The 23,267-nt window shown below is 47.6% G+C and overlaps 2 protein-coding genes across 2 annotated transcripts in view; one reads left to right on the plus strand and one right to left on the minus strand.

Moving 5' to 3' along the window:
* T265_11018 (hypothetical protein) overlaps positions 1 to 14,165 on the minus strand; it is a gene marked incomplete at both ends in the record, with an annotated part of 64,852 nt that extends 50,687 nt beyond the window's left edge. Inside the window, one exon of the mRNA XM_009177555.1 lies at positions 14,074 to 14,165. Coding sequence (XP_009175819.1) covers positions 14,074 to 14,141 — 68 coding nt within the window. The remainder of the gene's footprint in view (positions 1 to 14,073) is intronic.
* Positions 14,166 to 17,670: 3,505 nt separating this feature from the next.
* On the plus strand, positions 17,671 to 21,224 carry T265_11020 (hypothetical protein; the record flags this gene model as incomplete). Its single annotated transcript, XM_009177557.1, has 2 exons — positions 17,671 to 17,901; positions 21,207 to 21,224. 2 exons carry the CDS (start codon positions 17,671 to 17,673, stop codon positions 21,222 to 21,224), a joined length of 249 nt encoding a protein of 82 aa, XP_009175821.1.
* Positions 21,225 to 23,267: the final 2,043 nt, after the last annotated feature.

Raw genomic sequence — 23,267 nt, forward strand, 5'->3', positions numbered from 1 at the left:
TTACACTTTGTGCACGCCTAACCGTACGGCCGAATTATTTAGTTTATTTGAAATCGCTTGCATTTTTGAAGGATCTGAACCAAGGAGAACAATATTGTCTGCATACTCAGCGTCTGTGAGCGGACGTCCCGGAAGCATTACGTCCCTCGAGGTTTCAGATCTAGGCAGAGAAATTTCACTCAACAAATCAATAACAAGATTGAAGAGGAAAGGCGAGAGGATAGCCCTGCCTTACACCACTGGGCGTGATGAACTCAGGCGAAAGCACCCCATATATTCGTATGCGCCCACAGGAGTTCACATACAGTACCCTCATAAGAGATATAAGTATGGAAGGGCGTCTTTGATCGCCAAACACCGCCAAAGTTGCTGACGATCGAAAGAGGCTAAAACAGCTTTTAGATTTAGAAAAGCAACGAACGTGGGACGTTTGAAGGAGTAGCGCTGTTCAACAGTGTGCCTCAAGGTAAAAATATGGTCGATGCATCCTCGGTCAGTACGAAACCCAGCTTGAATCTGTGCAACCCCCACACCGTTGATAGCATTGCTTCAGGACCACAAGATACCTGAAGAGTGAAATGTGGGGCATCTGAGCTCATCCTAAACGGCCCAGGGTAGATAACTGAAATGAGGTCTTGCATGCGTGTTTCAAAGGTACGAAACACATCGACAGATAAGTAAAGCGAGGTTTCAGCAGGAAATGCCTGCTTACATTCAGTACGGAGATTAAAAGCTGCAACGTGGTTGGGGACCTACCTTGAGCTTTTGACTCAAAAGTCTGACCCACAAGGTATTAGGAGGATATAGGGTCTTTGGAACCCTGCCCTTAGCCTCTAACTCGAAACCTGAACCACGAGGCAGCGGTTGTTAGGAGGACCATTCCCATAGCCAATGGTTCAGTGGTCTGACTCACTTGGCTAAAGGTGGCGGGCCTGACCCGAGGGCGCAGGGATCGAGACATTACTGTCTCACTCCCATTGCAGCTGAGCACAGCAGATGCCTTTTGAGTAGCACCGGCGATCGGAGTGTGCGGTTTTCAGCGCCAACCTTTTCTAACCCGTCCTTCCTCTGGGGAAGGCAGCATCGCAGCTTTCATAAATATGGACACGTTGGTTGCGTGGATCATTTTGCTTTCACACTCCTCGTGATACGATTACTCGCTGTTCTTCGTTGGACTGCTCCCCCTCGCCCTTGCTGACATGGCTGAGTCTTTTGGAACTGAGTTCCAGCCAGTATAGCCCCAGGGGCATTGCAGAACAGAAGACCGATCACCACAAGTTGACCGCTTTAAGTCTGGAGAGCGAGATCTAGCTACGTCATTAAAAATGGTTGGAGCAAGAACCTGAAAATGTGCGCCGATTTTTGTGTACCGACCCACTTTACCCTGCATAGGGTTTTCAGAGACCTAACACGGAGCCATGCATCATCAAGTTTCAGAAAAAACAGTATTGCAGGGGCGAAATCACTGACCCGAAGGTCCGAGGTTCCAATTTGGGGATATCAATATCCAAAAAAAAACTGTCTTTGTGCGCTAACGAACTTCCGACACTGTGTATATTCACTGTTATGTTTCCGTTATCGCGTTGTTGTTCGGAGCGTTACAGTTGTGTTCAAGGTTTCATCTTACTATTCCGCTGTACCGTCATGAAGAGACTGGACCTTACCGTGGTGTGGCGGTTTGTGTACCTCGGCGACCCATTGAGCTAGACTGGGGGGTGTCCGCACGACACTCACAGGATCTCTCATACCAGGTTGGTCCATGGGTAGAGGTCTGACGAACACAGTCTCCTGGCCCTCTAGGTTGGGGTTGGGACATGTATGGCGAAGTGTTCCGCAAAAAATGGTAACGTGCTTGCATTTCCAGCCGAACACCGGTACCTTGCGGTTACGCTTTTGAGTCAAATTCTTTGGTTGATGACCCGAATCGTCCTCCTGTCTAGATGTGGGCTCCCTGGCAGTATTTCAGCCCTCGTACAACCATGACATACACAATTAACGATACTCTCATGCTACATCGGCCGTCGCGTGGTGCCATCAGTCGGGTCGCCCTATTCGCTGTATACAGCAGGGCGGGTAAGCGAAAACATGCTACTGCTGACGCCTCCCTTCTTAAACTTTCACGTTTTCCGTCTTTCACCCTCACCCGCCCAAATTTCAATACTTTCTCCGTAGGTCACAGCTCTAGGACTGACCGTTTTGCCCGCCCTGCATCACACTGAGCTGCAGCTTCTGTACGTCCGAGTTCAGTTACAACCCTAAACACCTCGAAATCTGCTTTCAAGCCCCGAAAGCCTGTCTACTTAGCCACCTTCAATGTTCGAAAACTGAAGCAAGCAGGTCAACAGGTGGCTTTTGCGCGTACGCTGGATTCCCTTTGTATTGATGTATGTTGTCTGTCAGAAACAAGGACGCAGGACGCAAGTACTGTGATCGAACTGACTGCCCCCTCGCTCTCTTCCAGGTTCCGACTGCGCACCTCTGGTGATACACAGGCTGCTGCAGCTGGATATGCTGGGGTGGGTATTGTATTGAGCGAACGAGCGGAAGCTTCTTTGCTTGATTGGATACATGTTGATAGTCGCCTCTGTGTGGTTTGTTTGGCAACGTGTGAAAGAATCTAGAGGAAGTGAGGTTCATCGCACCTTGTTTATAGTGTCTGCTTACGCCCTAACTGACTGTAGCTCTGAATCTGCCAAGGATAGTTGCTAGGTGCTCTTCTACAGCAGGTTTTAAAGCTTAGATATAGTTGTGGTTGCTGGTGATATGAACGTCCAGGTAGGTACACTAAGCGCTGCTGAGGCCCGATAGGGTGGTCGTTTTGGTTTGGACACGAGACGCACAGACAACAGAGACCGTTTACTTCAGATGTGTCCCGATCACGGACTGTTCCTTTGCAGTACGAATTTTTGGAACAGCGGAAATGGCTTGAAAACGTGTTGCTAACCAACAAACCAGCGACAAATCCCTCGGTGGCGAGGGTCGATCACCGCCTGCCGCTCCTTCTGGAACACTAGCGTAGACTCCGATCATGCACTTTTTATGCTTTTTATTGCGCTTTCCAGGTGTACGCAAAACGCGCACACCTCGCTTAGCCATTGAGAAGCTAGTGGACCCTGAATTCAAACGGAACTATCAGAACCAGCTCCTCCTCCGGTGTGGTGTCGGATATAAATGGCCACTGGGAAAAATATCTAGAGCACTACTCAGACCCGGAACGTCCGTTTGCGGTACAACCCAGCCAACCTCATCCAAGCATTGGATCTCTGATAAGACCGTGTCTTTGCTGAAGACCCGGCGACAGATTCCACCCGGCCACCACCACAACTCCACTCGGCGCATCATCCGACGCCAGGTGAAACTGAGTGTCTACGCAGACCGAGAAAATTGGTGGACCCGAAAGTCCGAAGAAATGGAAGATGCAAAGAACGTTGGAAACGTGCGCAAACTGTTCCACTTGATTCGCTCGACTGGTCCCCGTAAACCTCAGCGGAATAATCAGGGACCAAAATGGCTCCCTGATATGCAGCAAAGCACAGTATTTCGAGTAGCAATTCAGCTGGCCATCTGCCACCTCCAATCCAGAAACCTGGCCTTCAACACAAAGGTGGACCGTAAAAATGAAGCCGCCTTCCGTCTCAGAAGTGTCCAAATGTATTTCTCTACTCAAGCGTCATTGTGCTGCTGGTCCTGACGACCTTCCACCTGCTCTTTTAAGGATAGCGGTGGATTCCTCAGCCAGTGCCTGTCTAGCCCATTTGGGTCTACCTGAGAGGAGACCATCCCAGACAACTTGAGTGAATCGACAGTGGTGCACATCTTCAAAAAAGGGTACTTGCAGTGAACGTAATAGCCACAGAGGTGTTAGCTTGACGCCTGTTGTGACAAGGCTTCTGGCGTCATTGATTCTTAGTCGTCTTACGGTGGCACGCGAAGCCTCGACTCGTGAGAATCGAGCGGGATTTCAACCGAGTAGAGGCAGCGTTGACCACATATTCACACTCCGGCAGGTGTTGGAGCAACATCATATGTGCAGACGACCCACAATCCTAGTATTTCTTGACTTCAAGGGTGCGTTTGATTTTGTCGATCGATCAGTGCAGTCAACTACATTTGCTCAACAGGGAATGCCCCAGGAGTTTGTAAACATAATCCGATCCCTATATTCACATATTTCTGGGCGGGTGTATGGTGAGCTCTCCAAAAGCTTCCCTACAAAAAGTGGTGTCAGACAAGAATGTCCACTCTCTCCATTCTTGTTAAACTTCGTCATTGATGTAATAATGAGGCGAACACTGTACGATCTTCAAAATCCCGATGGTCAAATTGTTGCTGGTGCGAGCCTTGTCGATTTAGAGTACGCGGATGATATCGCCCTCATCATTAAAGACCAAAGCGAAGCACACGCCATCATACCATCTTTTGGCATGCGTCTTGCACCTTCAGAGTGCAAAGTCATGCTTCAGAATGTGCCATCTGCGAACATATCCCTTACAATTCAAGGAGAACCACTGGAGATTGTGGAAAACTTTACATACCTCGGCAGTTGTATTAGCTCTGACGGAAAGGTGTCTGATGAAGTCAGTGCAAGAACCTCAAAGGCTCGAATCACGTTTGCTAATTTGCGTCACTTGTGGCGTCAAAAAGGCATCTCACTAGATCTTAAGGGTTGTGTATACCAGGCTACAGTAAGGGTTGTGTTGCTGAGTGGTTGCGAGACATGGCCTCTGCGGGCAGATGTGAGGCGTCTTCAGGTCTTCGACCACCGATAACTCAGAAGCGTGGCTGGTTTCGGATGGCGTCAGCGTGTTAGTAACGAGGTGATTAGAAAACGGGTGTTTGGATGTGCTACAGGCACCTCAATCCGAGAAAACATCCAGCATCGTCGACTACCATGGTTTGGCCATGTGCTACGCATGCCGAAACACCGTCTACCGAGACGAGTGTTGTTCTCCGTGCCTCCTTCAGGATGGCGCAAACCGTGAGGTGGACAGCACATGACTTGGCAGGAAGGTGTGAAAGAGCTCACGAAGAGTTTGGGTGTGTTGGTGTTGTACGCCTTCCAAGATGGGGTCCACGTGACCCCGTCTGTTTGGTTGGAGACGTTGTAAGAAATGGAAGCTAATCCACCATGTCAGTGGCATTCGTGCTGTGAGTTTCTTTCCAGACTGTCTGATTGAGCGGCTGGAGGTGTAGGCACCTCAGAATGCTTGAAATAGGCCAGCACTAGGTTCTCTCCCCCACCCACTCTTTTCTTCTTTTCACTCTAGAGCTTNNTATATATATATATATATAACTAGACGAACCTTATGGTTGTACGGCAGTGAAGCATCAGTGCCAACACTGATGTTGCTGTCTTTGACGATGATGGTATTCTGCCGTACTAGGAGTAGGGATTAGGCAACATAGCTGGGGACAGAATATAGTCCTAGTCCGCGCATATTATCGTTTGCTCGCTACGTGATCGAAACATAACATATTTGGCGACGCAAGATGGAAGCAGATCACGTCAAAGTAATGTTTGAGCAACAAATGCAACTCACCAAAGTACTCACGGAGCGACTATCAACTTCACCTTTGGCTTCACCAGCTGCATCGAGCGGCTCACAGTCGGTTGCCGGAATCGCTAGCAGTATCACCGAATTTCACTATGAACCCTCGGCTGGCATAACGCCTGATGCCTGGTTTCGCAGCTATGAAGACCTGTTCAGAGTAGGCCTTTCAATTTACCTACTGCTCCGCAAACTTGGACCCACAGAGCATGATAAAAACACTAAATATATTCTTCCAAAAGCCCACGTGTCTTCACTTTTGACGAACCAAATTTACAAGCTTTCGAAAATATCGGGTGAGCAAACGTCAATTTTCAAAGTCCGTTATCGATACCTGAAGCTGATCAAAAGTGACGCGGAAAACTTTCACACTTGTTCTGGCATCGTGAACCGGTTCAAACTCGGATCGGTAACGGAAGATCAGTTCAAGCCAGTGACTCTCATATGTGGTCTACAATCCCCGAACGATGCAGAAATCCGTACCCGACTCCTCAGCCGCAGCGAGCAGGATCCATCAATGACGCTACAGGCCATTATCTCGGAATGTCAACGATTGCTTAACCTGAAGCATGACACCGCGATGGTCCGGCTTGGGGGTCATGGCGGTTCCGAAGTCCATGTGATCCATCAGGCTACGCAACTGTCAATTCGGCCTCACAGCATTCTGGTCTGAAGCAAAACAAAGGCCCAAAGAAGACACCACTCTCACAATGTTGGCACTGTGGAGCCTGGCACTTCGTCAGGCTGTTCCTACAAGCAGCAACGGTGCCGCCAGTGTAGGTCCGTGGGACACAAGGATGGGAATTATCAGTCACGGATGCATACAGCCCTTGGTGCTTCAAAGCCGTCATCACGCGTCCGTCCCAAAGCGAAATCGAACCCTGTTGGCTAGTTCCCAGATCAGCACTTCAGGTCGTCGAAAGTATCTCACAGTCACCGTCAATGATCATCCGGTCCGCATGCAGTCGGACACTGCATCGGACATTACCATCATTCCGGAGAGGCTTTGGCGCACGCTTGGGCAACGTCCGAGCAGACAAGCTCGAACTGCTACCAGTGCCTGCGGTGAAGAGCTAAAAACCTCTGGTGAGCTCTAATGTTGTGCTTCTTTTAGTGGGAGTACATTCGTCGGGTCGTGTTGTGTAACGGCAGTGAAGCATCGGTGTTGAACACTGATGTCATGTTATCGACGATGACGACGATGAACGGCATCTGAGCTGAACTTACTGGGTATTGATTTGTCCGATCGCTTGGGGTTAGCCTACATTCCAATCAGTGTCACTTGCAATATAGATCAGTCTCCCACGGCGCATCCAGATAATGCATCCGACTTTATCAGGTGATTTCCAGTTGTTTTCCAATCCGGCATCGGTCAGTGCATCGCGGCACCAGCGTCCTCCATCTCCTGCCAGGTGCTACGCCAGTCTTCCGTCCAAAGAGACCTGTCACGCTTCCTTCCCACTGGTAGATGTTGAGTTTTGACAGCTGGAGCAAGGCGTTCTGTCCCCTGTATCCTACTCCGCCTGGGCAGCGCCGATCGTCGTGGTGAACAAACCCAAAGGTGATATCCGCATCCGAGTTTTCAACCGGCCTAAATGCAGCTTTCCAGCAGCACCACTATCCAGTGCCAGCGTCCGACGATCTATTCACTTTTCTGAACGGTGGAAAGTCCTTCGCGAAAATCGCCCTTGCTAAAGTGTATCTTATAGTTGAAGTCGCACCAGAATCACGTCCACTGTTGACAATCAACACACCGCGGACTGTATCAATACACCCGTCTACCGTTTGGCGTGAAAACAGCCCCAGCAATTTTCCACGAGTTGGTGGACACTATCCCTTCTGGTATTCCAGGTGGTGGGCGGCGTGCTGATCGTTGCTGTTTCATCCGAATACCTTCTTGATCAGATCAATGCCGTATTGCTGCGCATTCTGGACAATGGCCTCCGCCTCCGTCAATTCTTCTCGATAACAGCGAATTACCTTGGCTTCATCTTCGACGCCTCTGTTCCTCATCCTGACCCGGAGAACGTTTGGGCTGTACAACAGATGCCCCCTCCTAAGGACGTTCCATCATTACGTTCATTTTTAGGGTTAATCAGATATTGTTTGGCCTTCGCTACCCCACTAAATCAATTGCTTAGAAACGACTTCCCCTGGCGTTAGTCATAAAAATGCGAGGAAGCATTCTGCGGGCTAAAGGCGATGCTCAGTTTCGATCTGCTACTGATCCACTACGACCCAAAGCTACCGATCTTTGTGGCAGCTGATGCCTCAACTTTTGGAGTCGGTACTGTCATTCTGCACGTCTTCCCAGACGGATCGAAGAAGGCCATCATGCACGCGTCGAAATCACTAACGCCAGCAGAACGGTGATATGGACAGACAAAGAAGCGTTGGGGGTCCGGCGTTTCCGCAAGTTGTTGTACGGTTGCCGTTTCACCTTACTTACGGATCATAAACACTTATGATGATGATGATGATGATCATCATCATCATCGACAGCATGCATCAGTCCTCAAAAACAATGCTTCACTGTCGTGCTTCAAAGATGAGCGCTTATTATGCTAGACTACGACTTATATTCGAAATCGTCGCACCGCCGACTTCGGCCAGGCCAATGCATTATGTCGCCCGGTGAGCAATCAGTCAACTCACAGGGGTTATCGCGTAGGTTGCTTTCGAGGACCCAGCCGGCCCCAGTTGGTCAAGTCTCTTTGTGCATTGCCCGTGACAGTGACAACGGTTCTACAAGCTATTATGGCTGACCCGACGCTTCCGAAGGCGATCAGGTCCGTGAAGTCTCGATGTCTTTCAAACCACAAATGACTACCTTCGACAGCTCCTTCATCACCGAGATGCAGTATCGGTTGTAAACAGTGGTTTAACGTTAGGAGATCGCGTCGTGATTCCTTGATCTTTACGCCATCGAGTCCTCCGTCAGTTCCATTCTGGACGTCCAAGAATAAACCGCATGAAGTCAACAGTTCGCAGTTATGCCTACTGGCCGTACAAGGACCAGCACATCACTGATTTTGTAAAATGCTGTTTCCAATGCCAACAAGCTGCCAAGAACGCGCCACATCAACCACCGGTTCCCTGGCCTCAACCTCAGAAGCCTTGATTACGCAGGTCCGATACGTGGCACTTCCCATTTGAATATGATTGATGCTTTTTCCAAGTGGCCAGAAATCATTCCGGTGTCCTCTCCAACAACATCTAGTACGCTGCGTGTGTTATCCAACATTTTCAGCCAGTGTCTTACCGGAGTCTATCGTCTCGGATATGGTTCGCAGTTCACCTCCGCTGAGTTCCACAAGTTTTGTGCTCGACAGGCTATAACACAAGTTCGTTCACCACCCTACCGCCCGCGACCGAATAGTCAAGCAAAAAGGTTCGTCGACACATTCAAGAGAGCCTCACTTAAAGCTCGAGGGGAGAAGACATCCGTCGAAGACCTTCAGAGATTCCTGTTTGTGTACTGAACGACCCCAAATGATGCTTTGGCGAACGACCAGTCACCTGCAGTGGCACTCATGGGCCGTAAGCTTAGAACTGCGAATTCTTCCGTGTTGCCAACAATCTAGTGAGTCAAATTCAATACCGGTGGAAGCTGGAGCTCCATTCAAGGTGAGAAAGTCCGTACTTGTCCGTGATTATCGCCCGGGACACGATGCATGCATTACAGGTCATATCCTGCGCAAACGCGACAGTGTGATGTACGATGTGTTAGTTGGTCAAGACACCGGTCCAAGACACCTGGACCATACATTAAGACCAAGTCCGCCTCAACAGCACGCCGGAAACTCCAGTGTGTACCGTTGGACATATTACTCGATACTATTGAGCTGAAAGTTGACGCAGTTTCGAAAGAAGAGAGTGTGACCGGCAACTCAAGACTTGATCCAGCACTTCTTTCCAGGTGGTGGACAAACCGATGCCACCGTCAGGTCGACCCACATCGAGCTCGTTACTGACTTTTAACAAGGGGAGGTGTTGAGGATATTGATATGCCCAAAAAACTATCCTTGTGTGCTAACGAACTTCCGACATTGTTTCAAAGTCAAACTATGGATATATATATAATTACAGCCGTGCCCAAGATTTCGTCTGTACTAGGAGTCGGGATCAGGTAACATAGTTGGGGATAGAATATCGTCAGTCTGCGCATATTACCGTTTGCACGCTGCGTGATCGAAGCATAACAAACTAGACACCTTCTTCCCCTGTCTGGCCTCGAGCAAACTGGCAGTACCTCAGCTAGTTCAACCCTTTCGAGTTGCACGGCAGTCGAGTATCGTGAAGACACCACAGCCAAACCACTGTTGTCTCATCTCGAATGTTTCTGAATCAACCAAGGACATTTCAAGTGAGAGTTTGGTCTAGTTTTTCGGCTAAAAACCGTGGTGACTCCAGGTGCTGCTGTTTCGTTCATCGGGGATAACGTTGGGAGCGATTGTTCAACCAGTTCATTAACGTTAAATTATTTGCTCAATATGGAAGAGAATGGGAGGACTACGCAGTGAAGTCTAGAGCTTTGATGTAGGGTCGCCGTTAGTTGCGTGACGTGACCATATCTACCAGAGTCACTCGCTTTGATTCGTATCATTCCGAGCTCCCTATTCGAGGAGACGGCAGTTATCGAGGCAACTGAACTAACTGGCAACGACTTACAGGTTTTGCTGCTGGCACCTAGATTGTCTGAGCCCGATACATGATGAGGTGAAAACAGCTCTCCCGACAAATGGCTGCCACTTTCATAAGGTGATCGGGTTCGAGTAACGTAATAAGGTCATGGGACGAATTGGTTGGAACTTCATTCTTCAATATTCCACCATGCCAAAAAGGTAAAAATGGGGAACTAAACGAGGGACGGTAAGCCCCATACTCCCGGTAATCATATTACGATGCGATCTGGAGCTACAGTGGAGCTCGTACTCCGCGATAGGAATGTGTACGCAGTAAAGTGCTTTTCCTAGGTGACTATATTCATAGGGGCATATCCATATTAATGAAAACAGAGGCGCTGCGCTTCCCCGACGAATGATGGATTAGAAGAGGTAAGCTCGAAAACCCGCACGATCCGGGCGCTCAACACTTGCCCATGACCACCGGGCAGATTATTCAATACGGTCCAAAAACTTGTAAAACTCAAGGGTCTGATGCCACTCAAAATGCACTTGCCGTGTGCAGTTGCACAATTATACCTTCTCTTTGCCCTCGGGCTGAACAAGCTTTCCACAGCCGAGTGGCTCACTCCATTGAGTCATTTGTTCGGAGAGCATTCCTCAAACGGACCAGACCGCTTAGTCAGAGGCTGCCAGTAGGATCGCGGAACAAAATCCTACCCTTTCCAACTGCCTTGTAGGTCAGACTTTTGAGTCCAAGGCCCGAAATTAGGTATCTCAAACAAACCCCCTTTTCGGCCTGGGTAACCGGGAAGGATTGCCCACACAACTTAGGATCAGCGTTGGTCACCCTAATTTATCAGCGTCTCCTCTGGTTGCTACCCAAGCTAATACAACCCCGTTTCTCCGGAGCTCTATGGATTCAGCGACGATTCTCTTTGAACTCAAAAAATAAAAAATAAAACAGACATGCACTGTTGACGTCAGGGAATCTGCTCAATTAGCAGGTCTCCGTGTTTGTTGCATTCGCTGTCAGGCAGGTCAAGGCGAAGACCGCTGTAGCCGAATATACCGAAGTTGGTATTGCGTCTGAAAATCGGACAGTCCTACTAAATTAGATACCCTGTGCCAGTCGTCCCCGCGTGGTCCTCTTGTCGTCAGTGAATCCCAAGGAAGAGATGTACATTGCGTTCCACATAGTGAACCCGCTTGTGCCCCGAAGGATGCAGCAGTTTCTGTAACGCTCTAGGTACACTTTTACGACAGCCTAAAAGCTTATAGTTCGTTGCATTCACCAGCGACATGAAACTGCATACAGATAAGCATAGTGCCGTTGGGGTTCTATTGTGTGGTTGTCTTGGATTGAACACAAGGTGTACGGACAAAGGAAAGCTCCACTTCGAACCCATATTAGTCCCAAACTGTCCCCCTGCAGTACCACTTTCCGGAACAGCGGAAATCGCCTGACAACGTGGTGCTCATCAACGAGCCGGTCCCGAAACTAAATGGACCACAATGCTACCACTTACCAGAGATGAGGGGCGAACGGCGCCTGCTTGAGGTACCGGCGCAGGCTCAGACCATGAAGTTTTGCTGCTGCTTTCCATTGCGTCTTTCACGTCTACGCAAAAGATGCACAAATCACATAAATATTGAGAAAACCATAGACCTCGAGATGAAAAATTCATCAGAACCGAATTCTGGAGGGTTTACTTACTGGTATTTTGTTACTCGTCTGTGGAGCGGGATATCCGAAGCCGGGGTTTCTACTTGCAGCCCGACCAAGGACATATTGCAAGTATGTGATACCTAGGAGAATCGTGGCTCCAGTGGAAGCCTCGTAACGGAATCCCTAAGGTCGCAACCACAATCCAACTCGACACAAACCGTTGAAAGGTAGGGCTGTGCCTGTGAAGACCTTGAAGCTTCGTAGGTCCGAATGTACGAAGCAATAAAAGAAGAAAGTGCAGAGAGTGTCCGTAGGCGGTTACACTTCATTCGTTCGACTGGTTTACGGAAGCCCCTTGTTAGGGAAACCACACAGGATAAAGATGGTCCTCTGATATCCAGAGAGAAAACTTCGAACAATTCATCTGGCCATCTATCTTCCATCCAGTCTGTCGCTCTTTAGCAGAAAGTTGGAATGTGGGACAACTGGGAGGAGTCGGGAATAATGCTCGCCTTCGAGGAGGGGAACTCGCAATGAATACTGTAACCATAGGGGCGTCGGCTTCTGGCATCACTGATTCCTCGTCTTCTTAATGCGAAAAGCGGGACCTTGATCCGTGGAAATCAAGCAGGATTTCGACCTGGTAGATTACGTCAATCACATCACACTCTATCAGGCACTGGGACAACCCCATGTGAACAGACGACTCGCAACCTTGAGTTTAAGGATGTGTTCCCACCCACCAGTAAGTGCTCCTGACCTAAACTTGCTCCTACAAAGTGCAGTCATGCTTTGGAACATGCAGTCTCTGAACATGCTCTTTGCTAGGCAGTGGAGGCTGTGGAGAATTTTACATACCTCGGTAGATGTAACAGCTCTGAGGGTCTGAGGGTGTCTGACGTCATTACTGCACGAATTCCAAAAGCCTAAATCATGTTTGTCTGTTTGCCTTACTCGCGGAGTCAGGTTATATCAGTGGATTACGAGGTATATGTGTACCAGGGTCGTGTTTAGGATAACCAGACAAGCTCCCTTTGGGTAGATGAGAGGCGAACATTGACGGACATCGATGTCCCAGAAGCGTTGCAGGCATATAATGGCGCCGATCAATCTGTAACGAACTAGAAAAAGGGTATTTGGTTGCGCAGCATTTTCTACAGTAGCGTATAACATCCAAGCCTCATCGACTGTGGCGGCTCGGCAGTGAGCTAAGCGTGCTGAACTATTGTTTACCGAGCAAGGACATTGTTCTCCGTACCTCATTCAGAGCAGCACGAATTTCGGAATGGTTGAAGAGTGCAAAAGAGATAACGAAGTTCGAGTATTGTCGATCCGCCTTCCAGAAGAGGGTAGCGGTGACCCCTGCATTCGGCTGAACACGTTGCAGCAAACGACGACTAACAGATGAGATTCTAGCTGACAGTTACACTCGACTGTCTGTCTGAGCGTTTTGATTTGAAGGCACCTCATAATGCCTGCACTTGACGAAAACCAAGGACGTTCCGTGTTGAGGGTATCATTTTTCCACTTTAGAACTCTGAATATAATTTAATAGACTTTGTAGTTGTATAGAGGTGAGGCTTCGGAATCATGCTGATGCTGCAGTTCCTGCTCCTGTTAAGGTTCGTCTCCGGAGTTTTGTAGTCAGAAAGCTCACTGGTCGCGAGGTTGCAGCCGTTACACGCACACTAACATCATATTTTGTGGCAAAGATAACTCATTGCGGCCCTGTTTATGTTCAGCGAAAATTACTCATCATCCCCCACATACGGCTATCCTGAACATCCTCCGCAGCATAACTTGTTGGTTGCTTTTCAACTGGTTACTGTACACTACATGGGGAGAAACTAGCAGTGGTCAAAAATAATCCAAACATTCACTCAAACTGAGTCAGGTAATGTAGAAGTGAGATAACTTAGGCTAAATCCTTCGGTCGCAACTTTCTGTGCAGCATCAATCACCTTGTTAAGACGCCTAGGATAGATGAAAACGGACGAATAATACAAGAGAGACCTGATTGAGTCATGAAGATCCGGTCTTTCTTATGGTTTCAGGGGAAGGTCACTATTGACTACGGACCGAACAGCATTCCCGGATATTGTGACGCATCCATAATAAATGCGTATGGCCACGACAGATTGGTAACTTCGAGAAAAATGCGAGAACTCGTTCAAGGACCAGCTCATATTACACACAGGAACGTAGGCACAAGTGAAAATGGGAAACTTGCCTTCTGGGGAGTGACACAGTAGCACCCGATAATCCATTTCGCGATGAATACACATCATACTGCTCCATCAAATTAATATCCCTCGCCCGGCGGGCTCAGCTGTTGTCAAACGAAACAAGGGGGGCCAAGGGGCCAAGTAGCGCAGATGAACGATACACTGATATTCACGTGACTGGACAAACAGGCATAATAAAACGAACAATTTTTACTTTAACCAGAACACAAGCGCAGAAAGTCCCCTAATACAGCTTTGTTCGGCCCCACTCAAGGACGCGGGACATACAAACTATGTCGCGCTACAAAAGCAACTGGACTCCTTGCGACGTCATCCAAATGGCGATCCACGGGTTTCACAAGTTTTCGCAGAGTAGTTGGCCGAATTTTTGGAAAGTCCATGGTGGTTATCACCGGGCAACCGTCCGTAACTGTGTCTCAGTGAACCATATCTCAGATTATTCAAACACAGACCTACTGAGTCAACTAGGGGGCTGATGGTTAGATAGATCCGCCATGCTACCCTTTTTGCTACTCAGCAAGATGAGAGCATTTTCCACTCATAGTAGTCCAATATATAGGACCAATACGCATTTGCGTGTGAGTGTCAAAGAGCGTGCAAGCGCAAATCATTCAGTGTGCGGCGGTTCATTAAGGGTGTTCTGGAGAAGAGCAATAATGTTGTAGCCATCAACAAACACACTCCAGCACATTCTCATCACGCCTTGAGAAAGGAGGCCGGAACACTACACTGCTTTTGGGGGGCTGAAAGCTAATAATGGCTGAATCATTTGCATTTATCTATGGAGAAGCACACAGGAAACAGTGGAATGACCGGCCCAATAGTATTTTTAAGGAATAGAGATACAGGGAATATAGTCTGCTAGGTCTCTGTAGTGGGTAATTTCGTGTATTCCTTATTGTCAGGACAGTGGCAACAGGGGAGAAACGCAACATTTTCTTTATGGGGTCACATATACAATATCACTAGCGTTTAATAAAGGGTGGTTAGTTTGGGACTATTGGCAATGGTCACTAGCCATTAGCGCGGGGACCACAGACCTCTAAACCAAACTTAAATCGACAAAACACGGAGAGCCGATAGCTGTTCTAAGCAGGCCCATTTGTTACACTGTAATGAGAATGAACCATAATGGTCCACTAACTGATCCTTGGGAGCCTTACTGTTTCCATCATCACCAGGGGAGACCGTCCCTCAAACTTCTACCCCAGAGTACCAACTCCTCACGGATGAGCCTTACTGGAGGGATATTCTCCCGGGAACATTAAAACTTTCGTGAATCCTACATTCTGATTTACGTAGAATGTTTTCTAGAAATCACAGTGGGTGCAATCCCTGTTTTGTCAGTTTTCCACGATGGTCGAGATATCGGTGAATCATGGAATTGGTTGGACAAGGAAGCCGTGTTTGGAAGAATGCAACAGACGAGTTGTGATGAAAGAATCACCCGGCGACTCTCTATATTGCCTACCGCTGTAGAAAGCGGAACCATTTGGATTATTGTCAGTATAGCTGTACCGGTTTCCAACCCGTGCGTAAAGGTGCCCAAGGATAACAGGCAATAATTGAGAAGCATCACCGAAATCAACGAAGGCGAGGGGAATTTGACGTGTTCCTTTGGGGCTTTAGGCCAGACACCATTTGCTTCAAAGGAATCGCACAGTCTACAACGCTAAACATGCAAACGAACTCTATATAGCTGGGTAACTCACTGGAGGGAGTTGGGGTCCAAATTTATGGGATTTTCTCAGTACGGCCGAGTTGTTGTCGGAAAAGGCTTTGAAAATGCAAAGGAAAAAAATTGATCGCCTCAGAGGCGTTTAGTTTCGTAACACTGGAGGGTGTTAAGGAGATGTCTGAGTTCCACCTTCCGTTGTGACTATTATTGCCCAGAGAGCAGCTACAAGCTTTCGTTAACAGCTGGGGCTATTGGTCTACTCCGAAGTTTCCACCTGCTTTGGCGACAAGGTCCCTTGCAAGCTGAGTAATCACTGAAGCACCAGGTTCCAGTGTAATGGTCTCGAGGCGTACGTTTTTGATCAAACGGCTTTCAGGGTGGACCTGAGTACTGCGTGAAGATGTGTTCAAAAATTGAAATTTGGGCGCCTATTTTCTCCTGTGGTCATCTTGAGCACTTGACCCCCAGGGCTGGTGTCTGAGATCTGCGGCTAGACCGATTGGAGTGCAGCTGGTCCAGCGGTGGACAAATCTGGTAAGGCCGGCGTCAGTGAACCTCACTTAACGCAGAACCTCCCGGTCGGACCAGAGGGTAGTGGATTATGCCATCAACGGTCATGATAAATATGTCGGCAGAAATCGGTTTAGGAAATTGTGTCCTCAATGCAGTGGGGCCTTCTCGGGCAGTAGCACTTTTGGTGTCGTTGTTCGGTTTAAATGGCATTAAGGCTAATGAAATAGAAAGAGAGAAAAGGAGCTTTTAGAAGTCTACGGTTGCCAACTGTTGCGATCGGTCGCCAGCCGTCATAAGGTGGTAGAATTTGAACGTGCGAATATGGAGGGAGTTGGATGTCATTTCCGGAGATGAACGGAAAAGCATGACTGATGAGGTCGCCTAGCAAGCAGTGACTGTTCCATGATTTCAGGAGGAGCCAATGGATCTGGCATGTGAAATTGGTGAAAAGCGATAGATGCTTCAATGGGGCAAAAATGTTTCCGTGTGTTAAGGCTTGTACATCACCAGTGTGTCAACATGGGGAGTCAAGTCGGACCATTTCGTCTCCTGAGATCACGATCTCATAAGTTTCGGCCTCAACAACAGCCATGGATGAGTGGAAATTGTCAGGTGAGGGAAGTTTGATGGAACAACTATTTTTAGGGAGACAATTTTGATCATTACACTAGCAAAATCACTAAAGACGCATGCGAGTGAGACCACGTCTGTGGGGACTGATTAGGGACCTTACTCAGAGTGTGGAGAGAGAGATAAGGGGGAAATATGAGAGTACCGAAAGATGTCGGGTATGAAAGTTTTGTTTGTATATGTGGTGGTGCAATTTAGCTCAGACACAAGAGAGCGGAGGAGGGCCCCTTAAGTGCAACAGGTGGGGGATTATGTATGGAAGATGGTGCGATGAAAAGTTACTTCTGGAATTGAATGTGGAATGGGGAGATATGCTTTCAGGAGGAGTCAAAAATGTAAGCCTGACCTGGTGGATGGTTTGTTGGTAAATAGCAGACCCAGAGTAGTTACCGGCTTCTCACTCGCGTTCAGGCAACCGGCAGAAGGGATGCAATGGGTGGAATGCTGAAGGGGGGTTGGGAATATGTGAATGGATAATTTATTGCAGACTCAGTGAGGGTCTCTTCTTTCTTAGCAAATGTCCGGAGTTTTTGTTGGATACGGTTGTCTGCTTCGACTGCCTTGAGTTGTATATCAGCCGGCAGAGCAGAGCTTCTGATTTTTGGGTGAAACGGTGCAGGGCCACTCTCGGTAAAGATGGGCTGGGGCAGTCTGGCTGTATTTTCCAACTAGGTTTGCAACTAAAGCAATCGGTTGGATTTGGACCACGGAAGCCTGATGCTCATGGATGGTGCAGCAGGTGGCAGCGGCATTATTTGTCATGTTAACTATCGTCGATTCCTGGAAGGCGGCGGAACTGAATAAAGTGGATTTCTTCAGTGATGTTTCGCGGAAGTGGGCAAGGCGATCTCCTGGATGGCAAATGCTTTGTAAAGCCGTGCGGAAGAAAGTGCTCTCCCGGAAACCGGGGATCAAGAATACACAAAAACTCCGTCGTTCAGAGCAAGTGGCAGGGCTGAATGTGGGGTTACGCCCGGTGGCTGTGGCAAAGGTGATTAACAAAATGTGCTTGGAGAACGAGCCCTTCCTAAAGAAGCCTAACGCTCCTTCCAACCTTAGTTATGTTTGAATTTTCAAGGGCCGGAGCAAATGACACACCCCTGTTTGGATCTCGTGGCCCTAACCGAGGCATCATTCTGAGCATGACAAACATTTTGGTGGTGTGCTGAACTCCTTCGCACTAGCTGCCGAATGAACATGAGACATGCATCTCGGGTATGGCGGCTTGTTTAAAAGGGAAACTCTTTTCTTCTGGGCAGATTTCAAGATCAAGAACAGTGGGATAGAGGCGTCTTGAGACACCTCTGAAGGTGCGTTGGATCATTCCGGTGATGTGAGAAAAGCATGGGCAAGCTGACGGAGGGACAGGCGACTATACCAGTTGGTATCAGAATGAGATGGAAAAGAGTAGTTAAGAAAATAATGAGGAGGTAGGTGTTGGACGGGAGGAGGAACAGTGTGCTTGTGTGTAGGCACAAGTGACTGGGAATGTGTCTTGAATGTCACGGCTGAATGTGATGTAGCAGCATACAGCCCCATGGAAGGATCCGTGGGTTTTTCATGATACCACTTAAGACACTTGTCGTACTTCTGAAGGTCTGTGGGTCTCAGAACCAGTCTAAAACTTTAAAAGCCTGTCTTGTGCTTAACACGAAGGCACATTATACGTAGTGAAAAATGCTACCTGGAATCGCATGATTTTAAAATTAATTTTGATCAGCGTTCTGGTCGACGACTTTTCACAATGAAAAATTTCAAAACCTTATCAGAAGTGTAGTATTCTGGTGGCGCTCCGGAATCGCCTCACATTTCGGGTCAAGCTTGTCGACGACTTTTCACAATGAAAAATTTCAAAACCTTATCAGAAGTGTAGTATTCTGGTGGCGCTCCGGAATCGCCTCACATTTCGGGTCAAGCTTTGTGTACATTTGAAAGACGAGAAAATTGAAGATGTACATTTTTCACTTTCGTGTATACCTGAGAGTGGTATCGTCTCCTTTGCTACTGAGTACGACCCACGGCTTGCTCTTCTGGGGCCGTGCACATCCTAATCTATTCTGTTCATGAATTAATGGCCGAACACTTGTGCCAGTTGCCCGTCACACCTATATGCATACTGAGAATGAAAATCCAGTCGAACTAAAGGTGAGTGCCCAATGGCTCTTGCGGACTCGCTGATTCGATGCGTTCTCCTTATGCAGTAAAAGAAGATCCTCGGGCTTCAGTCACACTTTTCCGTTTTGTTCACAGAAGCCACGCTTAAGTAGTCAGTTGTTGTACCCGGTGCAGTTTACTTCGAGTGCAAACGTGACACGCGTTAGTGTGTTTACACATTGGAGAGCACCATTTCGAGCAATTATTTCAAAGGCGTTGATTGCCGTACCAACAACCAAAGGTAAATCGTACGCGTGAAATCAGCGAAACAACTAACTAAGTGGCTAATACGACCCAAAAAATTGTTGAGGTTTTATTTGCGGGTATCCCGGGGTCACGGCAGAATCCCAATATTTTGTTCGGCTGTGCTGTATTTTGTGTAAATTTGATCGAATGCATTATCCTCTGGGAACACCACGAGTTGTTCTGTGGCTCTCTTAGCACAACTCATTGTTCTGCATTTACTGAACCAAATTGAGACAGTAAGATGCGTGGTGCCCTGCATTAGATGCAGTAGGCTCCCGCACTCTTACCTGTTTTGCCAGGATAGGCGTGTAATCAACTTTTAAGGCCAAGCACTGCACAGCTCAGTTGCTTTTGTTGACTGCGATTAACTTGTGGCATTTTTCTTTGCTCAGATCTATCCAATGTTTTATTTATTTCCTTAAGATTCATCTGGATTCCTTTATCGTAAGGTCGTTGAGGAAATCAACCAGACACTAGAATAATGTGCGATTGTCTCACAACCACTATCCTGTGAGAGCACTCCCCCTTAGTTATACTGCCATGTGTGCGGTCTATAGAACAGAAGGGCACCAGAGGAGGGCGGGCCAACACTAGTGGCTAAACAGCCGTCCACCTTCGTGCTGCTTTTACTTAACGCCTATACAACAAGTGACACGCTGCTAATAACACATGAACAGATAGCTCTGTGAAGTTTATTCGAGAAAACCCAACACATCTTGCAAATCTAGCTGATTGTATTTCGTCTGTCATGTCCCCGTTACAAACACACTTGGACACATCTGGTACATATTCTAGAGCCTAGGACCTGTTAGAGGCACACTTGCTTGCTTGATCGAACTAAAGAATGAATTAGCCTGTTTTGATGGCTCAAGAAACTGTGTTCTTAAGTCTCATGGATAGCTCCAAAGGTACAACGGCCCCACAAGTCGGACGATAATGATGCGGATTGCTTTTTGCCTGGCATGTGGCAGTCCTGCAAGTCCTTGATCGAGCGGCAGTTGTCTTTTTACGGACAGTTAAGCGACAAGTTGCATGTTTCTTTGTCACCAGACGTGATACGCTTTAATCGTAATCTCTGTCGCTGGCCAATCTAATCACTAATCAGGAAACCAGTCGGCCCGCAAAATATATAATGCCTGAGTGACTTGTGCTTTTTAAAGTAGTAGAAATTATCGTGTAGTTATTGGTATATCAGGCGGTCACGTAACCCTATATATACGTGTTTTCGAAGACAGAACTTGTGGGAAACTGCGAAAAATCGAGGCCGGGGTGCACCGAAATGATTTTAATTTTGCGCTGCACCAAACAAAATGTGCCAACAAGGTGCCGAATAAACTGAATGTCAATGCCATAAAAATAACGGAAACAGTTATTTGATTTGTCTTAATCCCAAGGGCTCTAACATATACCGCCTCCATCTCAGAGTTGCCTGGGTTGTAGCTACTGTTGTTGGACGAATTCTTTGCTGATATCTCTAGGTTTTCTTTTGACCTAATTCTTGCACTGTAAGTTATTGCTTTGGTGGCTGCGAGACCACTGCAAGGCGTATCCATTCTTGTAATAACTCTATTTTAAATCAGAAATCTGTCTGTGGGTTAACTCGTACCTCCAGAACATAAGGATTGTTTAAGACGCTTTCGTATAAAAGTGATTCCGCAGGTTACCGGGTTTTGACATTTCACCTTTAGCCTTTAAACGGGTTAACTCATACCTCCAGAACATAAGGCTTGTTTAAGACGCTTTCGTATAAAGGTGATTCCGCAGGTTACTGGGTTTTGACATTTCACCTTTAGCCTTTAAAGTAGAATTGAGGTGAGACGAACGAAATTGACATAGGGTTCATTCAGCACTACTGATATATGAAGTTTGTCCCGCTAAAATTATTCTTTCTTTCAGTTTTTCGCTCCTAACTGATAATGATAATTTTATTTCACCACTTTTAGTGAACATACCAACTGAGGCATCATTGGGTAGGTGCAACCTTAACGCAGCAGGCAACTGCACAACGGGGAGAAAGATACATCCAAAAAGGCCTGCTTATTACGAATAACGTCGGCACGATTAATGAAAACAAAGAATAAGGACAACGGTCGTGGGGCACTGCTGGTCCAATGAGGAACCCGGTTGAAGTGAACCAAGTCTGAAAACCATTGCTGGACTTCTGCGAATGAGTAAATAGCCAGGGTTGCGAAAAGCGAAATTTTGAAATGGAGGTGTGAGGATTCAAGGTGGACACAAATGACAAGTTTAGTCCCAAAAATATGGTTTACATTGAGGCAAAGTAGACTTATTGGCGCCAATGTTGTAGAGAAGTCTGGTGTACAGGATAATCTTAATGGAGCGACGGTGCCAGTGCCCAGGCAGAAACAAAGACCGTAAATTGAATTGAACTTGTAGAAGAGGCAAACCCAAGTTACATCGGAAAGCCTTGTTCATGGTTGATATTACAGGCTTGAGCGGGCGACAGGTGGCGGTCGAGGGCAGGAAAAATGGTTGCAAGTATGCCTTCACGTTGGGCGTGGCACTGTCGTGCCATCATTGCACTGACACATTTCCGTTTAAAGACAGTACTGCAGCGGTCATCAGAATTGCCGTAATTGGACAGAGATACGCGCTTTGAGCTGAATCTGGGTAAGATGAGGAAAATAGCACAGTTAGAGACAGGCCGATGACAACTCGCGGGTGATTTTGATTCATTTTCAGGACCATATGGGCGCTGACCGAGGAAAAACCAGATTGAATGAAGACCGGATATACGGGCTTCTGGAAATACTACAACGAATTCTTGAGCTTGAGGAAGGGGAGTGAGGAGAAAATAAGATAAGAGCAGTAAACTCTGAGTTTCCACAGGCATCAGATAAAACTGTGTCCGATAAAGAAATATATAAACGGAGATAACGGCAAACCAATGAAACTACGAAAGGGCGGGTTTTTGTTGGCTTACCTAGCTGTCAAGGACTAGCTGAGGCGAACGATGTGTTAGGAGGACACATTAAGCCAATATTAGCGGGCTCCTGCTCGGTATGTACGTAGTACCGCCGGATAGTGATGAGACTATAATTGATAGAAACAGTTGCATCTCTCCTTTACACTGGACGTCGGTCGATCAAAGGGCACAAGATTATGGCGGGAGCAATTGCATAATTTTGGGAAGGTAAAGACGTAGCCGACGGGGTAGCCGGCAGGTGGGCTGGCCGCAGGAGCAGTTACAGTGAGCTAGACAGGTGGCGGCAGTAGTATTAAGCCTGGTTGAAGAATCCCAGCAGGAGGTCTCAGAAGTTCAAACCTAGCGGCGTTATTGTGAACAAGTGCAGCAAACAAACAAAAGTTCGAGCAACAGCTTCCGAGATAATGGTTAAGCCCTGAAGTTTAACTGTAAGCTTCTACGTGAAGTTAACAGAAGGGTACTGGTATGGGTCGCGATTCACTGAGTCACTGCTCTCATCCCAAAGAAACGAATAGTCCATGACGAAAACAGCAAAAAGGCAAAAGCCGTGAATGCTAATATTCAGCAAATAATAGGGACTTTACATTTTGTGTGTGATTGCTTCAGAGAACAGGTCAGAATGGGTTTGTTTTATCCGGTTGATGAAGTGGAGATCGGGTGATATAAAATTGTAAGGAGGGTCAGATTCATAAATGCAACCATCGATTGCTCAAAATCTACTGAGGCTCTTCGCTCAGCTAGATATTGAACAGACAGGCGACGCCCTTCAATATGCGGCGCTTCACAGCCCTGTATCAAACCCAGGCAGCGAGAGTCTGTGCTGATCATGGTCAGACAACGCCCCCGCAATATGCAAAACGTCGCAGCCTCGTACAAAGGCCAGACGTGCGCAGCAGCATTAAACCAAGTCCAGACAGTGTTCCTCCAATAAATAGCTTGAGACCAATGTACTTTTGCAATCTCGCGCACTCACGCTCTCGCACTCGCGTGCTCAGAATATAGTTGTTGTG

The sequence above is a fragment of the Opisthorchis viverrini genome, assembly GCF_000715545.1.
Source record: "Opisthorchis viverrini unplaced genomic scaffold scaffold232, whole genome shotgun sequence".
Lineage (NCBI taxonomy): Eukaryota > Metazoa > Platyhelminthes > Trematoda > Opisthorchiida > Opisthorchiidae > Opisthorchis > Opisthorchis viverrini.